Source organism: Leishmania donovani, chromosome 29, assembly GCF_000227135.1.
Source record: "Leishmania donovani BPK282A1 complete genome, chromosome 29".
In the NCBI taxonomy this organism is placed as follows: Eukaryota; Euglenozoa; class Kinetoplastea; order Trypanosomatida; family Trypanosomatidae; genus Leishmania; species Leishmania donovani.
In genome coordinates, this window is record NC_018256.1 from 341,659 (window position 1) to 348,488 (window position 6,830).

The 6,830-nt window shown below is 52.0% G+C and overlaps 3 protein-coding genes across 3 annotated transcripts; all 3 read right to left on the minus strand.

Annotated features, from left to right (window-relative positions):
- Window positions 1-577: 577 nt before the first annotated feature.
- Window positions 578-2,053, minus strand: LDBPK_290940 (hypothetical protein, conserved; the record flags this gene model as incomplete). The annotated part of the gene is made up of 1 exon (XM_003862463.1): window positions 578-2,053. The coding sequence occupies one exon, from the start codon at window positions 2,051-2,053 to the stop codon at window positions 578-580; it is 1,476 nt and encodes a 491-aa protein (XP_003862511.1).
- Window positions 2,054-2,639: 586 nt separating this feature from the next.
- On the minus strand, window positions 2,640-3,179 carry LDBPK_290950 (ADP ribosylation factor 3, putative; the record flags this gene model as incomplete). The annotated part of the gene is made up of 1 exon (XM_003862464.1): window positions 2,640-3,179. One exon carries the CDS (start codon window positions 3,177-3,179, stop codon window positions 2,640-2,642), a length of 540 nt encoding a protein of 179 aa, XP_003862512.1.
- A 431-nt stretch (window positions 3,180-3,610) lies between these two features.
- Window positions 3,611-4,660, minus strand: LDBPK_290960 (hypothetical protein, conserved; the record flags this gene model as incomplete). The annotated part of the gene is made up of 1 exon (XM_003862465.1): window positions 3,611-4,660. The coding sequence occupies one exon, from the start codon at window positions 4,658-4,660 to the stop codon at window positions 3,611-3,613; it is 1,050 nt and encodes a 349-aa protein (XP_003862513.1).
- Window positions 4,661-6,830: the final 2,170 nt, after the last annotated feature.

Genomic DNA, 6,830 nt, shown 5'->3' on the forward strand with positions numbered 1-6,830 from the left:
GGAGGCCGCCTCACAGCGGCTCACATTGCGCCGGTCCCCACCTCGTGCGTCCCTCGGGGTAGCTCAGGCTCCCCCCGCCAGCAGGCAGTGTGAGGCGCGGGGCGGGGATGCGCTCGAGCTGCGGCGACACCATGCCCACCAGATGGATGGCGCAAGTGCGTTCACTGCCACAGGCCGCTCCGGCGCAACGCCATCCACGACCTGACCGCCGACATCAGCAGCGACACATCGCCCTGTCCACCCCTACGTCACAGCTGCTTGGCCCTGCCACCACCAGAGGTTGTTCGGCATTGGCAGGGGACAGGGGGTGCTTGCCTTCCTCACACACAACGCGGGGTGTAACGGACCCTAGACACCACACTTAGGTGACCCCCGCCCTTCTTCCTTCTCTTCAGGAACGTGGTATTCCTACGCGAAAATAAGAGACAAAAAAACACACGAACGGGACGTCGAGCACACCAAAGTGAAGACAAGAGATATGTTCGTTTGGCTTTTTTAGGGAAACGAAAACACGCTAACGGTACTAAATCGTGCGTGCAGTAGCACGTGCTCGGCACTCACACTCGCATGCCTTCGGCTACTTCTTCTCATATGGAGTTCGCTCCGTGAGGCTCTGCTTGAGGCGGTTTAGCTCCTTCAGGTCCTTGTCGGCGTTGGTGATGAGCCCGAGACCCTTGTAGGCACGGCTGCGAGCTAAGAGTGCGCGCCACATGTAAATGTACTCGTTCGCATTGATCACTGGAGTGACAGCTTCCACGGCCTCCTGCAGGCGGTTCATCTCTGCCAGTGCAACACTCTTCTGAACCTGTGTGCGGTAGAGCAACTGCTTCGCTAGAGCCTTAGCAATCTCCTTCCCGCGCTTTGCATAGTCCGTCGCTCCAGCCGTGTCCGACGAGACAACCGCCAGGTGCACGGATTCCACGGCGTCGGCAACCGCCTGATCCGACGAGCTGATCGGCGTACTTGGGCCGGGCCCAAACGTCTCGCGGATGGAAGCAATGATACTCTTATCCTTCGGTGCCGACTTCAGCAGCGCATGCAGCTTCTCCTCCGAGTCGTAAAAAGCCTTGCTGGGCACGGAAGCACGAATCCGGTCTATGGCCTCCGCTTTGAGACCCGCATTGTGAGGTGTCAAAGCTTCCTGGATCAGCTGCTGCGCAGATTGTGCAGCCTCGGACGTCCATTTATCGTAGTGGTCTGGGGTTGTGGGGAAAAAATCGTGGAAGTGGTGGCCCACGTTTGCTTCCTGCATTGTGACCGCTAGTTCTAGCGCCTCCTCATCCGTCACCTGCCCGCCAAAGGCTTTTTTTGCCTGTTGAAGAGCTTTCGCGGCAGCAGGATCGGCCATCACATTCGCCATCCCCTCAGCCACCGCGGCGCTGACGCCCTCCGGCTTCACCCCAGGGCGAGCACGTCGCACCTGAAAACCAACCAGGGAGAACTCGTTCGTGTTGTCGGTGGTAGCTACCAGCTCCGACACGTGGATGGGGGCTTTGATGTACTCCTGGATTTTCTTTTCGATTGAAGTAAAGTGGTTGTAAGCCTCCTCGCTCGCGCCGGTGTAAAGGCTGTACTCCGCGGCAGCCAGCTCCACGAGCCAGCACCCGGGAGAGCTTGCAACCAGCTCCTTGTAATCTCTCTGCAACTTGGAGCGTAGGTCCGACACCTCCGCCTCTGTAGCGCCGCCTGAAACCCCTAGTGCCGCCTCCTTCATGTCCAGCAGTTCGTTGTGCGAGCGTAGGCGGATGCCGATCGCAAAGCGCTTCAGCGCCTCATCTTGCACCTTCGGCAGGACAGCGTCGATTTCTGCAATAGCGTCCGTGGGATTCCGTGACAGCAGGTAAAGGTGCGCGCGCGCCACTACTGCAGTTGTCCCTGCCAGACCCTCGCCTTTCGTCTTCTCCGCAATGCTATTAATCGCGCTCGCGTTTACCTTACGAGCTGTTGCTACACCAACCATCCGACGGATCACATTCTGGGTTGCGACCGAGTCGGCAAGCACCGGTTTCAAAGTCGCGAGTGGCGCTCGCAGGTGCTTTACGGCGCAGAACATTTCGACTTCTATTTTCAAAGTAGGTGGATGGCTTTAAATGAGCAAGTATTGTGTTTCCTACTTGCCCGTTGCACGCGAGTCAACAACTAAATCTTTGCAACACATACAAAGCATGTAATGTGGAAGAGGTAGTAAACGCGGGGTAAAGGACTTGAGTTGCGAGGTTTTTGAAACTGTAGCTACCGCGCAGAAATGGGAAAGAGAACGCGAATTCGGTATTCTGGTTCGCAACGCGCAAGCAGTCCTATGAGTAATCGCGGCGAGCTGCACTCACTTTGCCTTGCAGTGGATAACAGTACATGAATTTCCCTTCGAGGAGATGCATTTCACGCGTGCACGTCACCCACTCTTCAGACACAATATCGGCTGCTTTTGCTTGTTGCTTTGGTGGCTGGCGGCTGTTGTATTGGCCGTTGTACATGAGCAAAAATAGCGCAGGTATATGAGAAAACAAACTGTTTCTATCGTATTCTTCGTTTTGGAGAATCCCTAATACTCTTTCTTCTCCCGAAACTTGTCGCAGACGCGCCGATTAGCGTCTGGAAAACAGAAAACCGAAAGTAGAAAAAGGTGCGCCATTAACTGTTCACTTGGGCTTAAGGTTCTTCACCGCCCACTCCAGTCCTTCATGCAGGCCCTCGCCCGTTTTCGCGCTGCACTTCTGGATAGACCACGTGCGATCGCGCAAGCTGTGCAGATTGAGTGCTGTGCTTACATTTTCCGGGGACAGTGCCGTAGCGAGGTCACACTTGTTGGAGAAAATAAGCACAGGAGCCTCCCGAAGCTTTTCTTCCTGCAGAAGCGTGTCGAGCTCTGCCGCCGTCTCCTCGAGGCGACGCCGATCGGCAGCATCGACGACGTAAATCAGGCAGTCTACTTCATCGTAGTAGTTTGGCCAGTACGTGCGGATCGCCTTTTGACCACCAATATCCCACATGTTCAGCTTAAAGCCCTCGCAGTTGATGGATTTGATGTTGAATCCCTGAGTTGCCTGAGTGGTGGTAGGGTCTTCGTCGGACAGCTTGCGGAGAATTGAGGTCTTTCCAGCATTATCGAGACCCAAAATCAACATGCGCGGCTCTGTTTCGCTCTTTTTGAGCTTGCGAAGGAGTGTGAGAAGGCCCATTTGGTAAAGTGCAGAAAAAAAAAAGTATGGTGGAATCTTGAGTGTAGGTCGAACGCGTTTGAAAGAGGAAGATGAGATAAAAAAGGCAAAGGGGGAGCAATAGAGTGAACCTCTGATCCTTAAATGCACTATCATAGTCACTAGCAGAATTCAAGCATATGGTACAACTTTTCAGCAGAGCGGTCAGCCCCTCCCAGTACTTGACACCACACTGAAGCACCAAAAAGGTGCTTCTGAGCCCTACTTAGGCCCATTGCTGTCAATAGCTTGCAACAGAAATGATTTGAGCCTTGGAGCGCGCATAAAACCCGATTTTTTTTTTGCGCAATGCAAAAAAAAGATCAAAAAGGAATTTCCCTCGCAAACCTGTAAAGCAACTCAGAAGTATCTATGCATAGGCGTTTCTTTCTTGTACTAGTGATGCATCGTGTTCAACGAAGTTGCGAAGCGCTGCTTCCCCCGTCGTCAGAGCGGCTCTTCTTTGCCATGCGCTCCTCTCTGCTCTCCAACAGAGTGGGGTCCACGTCTAGTCGTTTCTTGTAGCGCCTCTCACTGAAGTTGTACGTATCTTGGTACCAGCTTCTTGAAAACGTAACATAGTAGCAAGGGCGAGGTTCCGATTTTGCATTGCGTAGCCCACGATGAACAACTCGATAGTCGAATAGCAATACGCTGCCGAGAGCAACAGGTGGAGAGACTGACTTGCTTTGTCTTCGATCTCCAACAACGTGAGACCCAGGAAAAAACTCAGTGCCGTTGCGGCTGTCGACACTGATCAAGGGTACAAATACGTTAATGGCATAGGGGAAAAGGTTCACAACATTGCTAAGCGCAGGCCCATCGGTGTGCGCGTTTTGCGTTTCACTGCCCATCAGCGATAGAAAACAACCGGATGACATCACCTTCTTCCCAGTCTGTAGTTGTGAGTTGCAAAGAAGTGCGTCGAGTGTTTGCTGAACCGTTTGTGCGTTGGCGACTAGGGGAATTACTTTAGAAGTGATGAAGTCTGCAATAATTTCAAACCTCCCCGGACATCGCTGACGAAAGTTCGAGTACCCACTCTCAAGTGACGGAACAGCACCCCCCATCTCTGCCTGGCACTCGTATGTCGTGAGCAACGCCTTGAAGTACCGGAGAAGATCAGCATTCCATGTGGAGAGGTCCTGGGTGATCTGCTCCAACTCTGTCTTTGTCTCAGCAAGTGGAACTACACAAAAACCGTTCTTAATAAAGCCTTTCGCATACTTGTTCATGTGATGACTGTACCTCTTTGATTTCATGTCTATCGTCCCTGCAAGACAGCAAACGCATCTATCGCTCGTTGGCGCCTTTTCCTCGATGACAACGCCTGTATCGGCCATAAAACACGTTCTGTGATACCATCTGTTGCACTTTATGCAGTGCACAGATTTTCTGATAGCAGCTTCCCGCAGCTTCTTACCACATCGAGAGCATGTGTGCTCTACAAGGGACAATCCCATCTTCCCTTAGTATCTGCGGGAGAAAAAAGGAAGACTAGAATTATAAGCGAGCAAAAATGCTATGAACGAGTCCATGAAAGCCAAGCATATTCCATAACCCTTGTCAAAGTGTACAGCTTGTTTCGCCTTCGCAAACGCTTTCTTTTTGTCAGAGGCAATGCAACGCTTTATTTTCTGTTTGAATAGGCGAGTGATAATCGAAAAAAAATGCTCGGCTGCACTCCGATCGGAAGTGAAGGCACCTTGTGCAAAGTATCGAGGCACGCAGGGGACAACGCAAGAAACAGAATGATCGGCACCCTTTTGTGCACTCTTGTGGTACGTGTTTTTTGAACATGTCTGTATGACACCACCTCGGGCAGTAAGCTTAGACACAAATCATCGAATGCGCCCTACCAAGGAGCATCATGTCCCTTCTGAAGGTCAGCTTGCTAACCTCATACGCAGAGTGCGGCCATTCAAGTGCATGAAGATCGCCAGAATTCGCATGTAGGTGAAATTCTGATACCTGGCAATGGACCCCAATGCAAGAAGCACTAGATGCGCACCGTCACTTCAGACTATCATCCGCTATGACTCCCAGCAGCCCTACGAGAAGCATTCACAATGCGTCCTCCATTTTTTACGAGTGGAGCGAATGCATTGCACACTGCATGTGTGCTGCGGTGGTTGATAAACATGAAAACCCCAGCTCTAGTATGAAACTGGACAGTAAAACAATAACGGTACACAAATCGAGCGTTGTTCGCAAAGGTGCCAATACCAGCAGGGCGCTGCTGCTTGACAGTCAGCGCTGTAGAGTCGGCATTCGAAACATCAGAGATACCCAGCTTGATGTGGTGCAGCGCAGTGGCAGGGCATGCTGCCTTGATAGCCTTCTCCGCCTCACTAGCTTTCACGTCACTTTGACAACCCACAAGCGCTACACATTTCCATTAGCAAAGTTTCCAAGCAGTGAAAATCACCAAAACTCTGTTGCAGCCGCTAACGAAAGCTGCAGGCATGATTGAAGCCAAAGCGGGTGCAAACTGTAAGATTTCGAGATCACATAAAACTGATTGCTCTGTTTTGCGAAAAAATATATCGTCCTCAACCGTTCAGACACACGCCCTCGGCACCATGGACTGTGCCAAGTCATCAACACATGGTGAGAAGTTACAGAGGGAAGTAGTCGGCTGCACCACATCAACCACAACATTAAGCTGCACGCGTTCTCCCTGTCAAAAAACGTCCTGGCAATCTACGCAGCCTTCCCTTCCCTTCCCTGGCGCACTAGAACGCATTCCTTGACCGCACGCGTGCTTTCATTCCTGTACATCATGCGGCACAAACCGAGAATTGAGTTCAGCCATCCACCTCAGAGTGTTGCTGATGTTTCTACGTTTGAAGCGCTAAACATCTTCCAGCTACATATCCTGCCAATAATGAAATCAGTAGCGGTCCTTGTAGGCCAGAAAAAAAAAGACGACACCGTCGCTGCGCATCGAGCAAATAAGCTCTACCCACTCAAGTTCAGCCCCCCCCCCCCACCCCTGCGGATGAGCATTTCCCATCTTTACCCTGAAAAGAAACGCCCCCTTTAATTTTGAAAAACCCACACACCCCTGAAGTAGCGATCGCATATGTTACTCGTAGTCGTCCCTCCTCGCAAACCCACGACCCATCCCCTACACGCCAACAACCCCAATGCAACACACCCTAAAGCACCGCCCCCACAGCACACTAGAAAACAACAATCACACACATCACACGCAAAACAACAGCTGTGCAACAATCATTTCCAACTAGATCGCAAAATACCTACAAAAACTACCCAATCAACACAGCAATACACCTAAACATCTCTGCCGTAGTAACAACAGCAAAATACACAAAAAACAGCTCACCTCCTCACGCCAATCTTCACATTTCTAGACGCCATAGCTGACGCGATTGAAGGCAGCTCTTGGGAAAGCACCTGCGCGTCGCTCGAGTACCGCCCTCCCTCGGACATGCTCATCAAAAAGCCGGCCCTGAAGATGGACGCAGTCCTGCAACCCCCTCACCCCCAGCGATCCTTGATTATGGGCGCGCATCCATGGCCCCCGCGCACCACACACACCGGCGGTGAGAGAGGGCGTCCGCCATGTGAGCGCGCAAGAGCAGACCAGCGTATTGCGTAAGGTGTGCC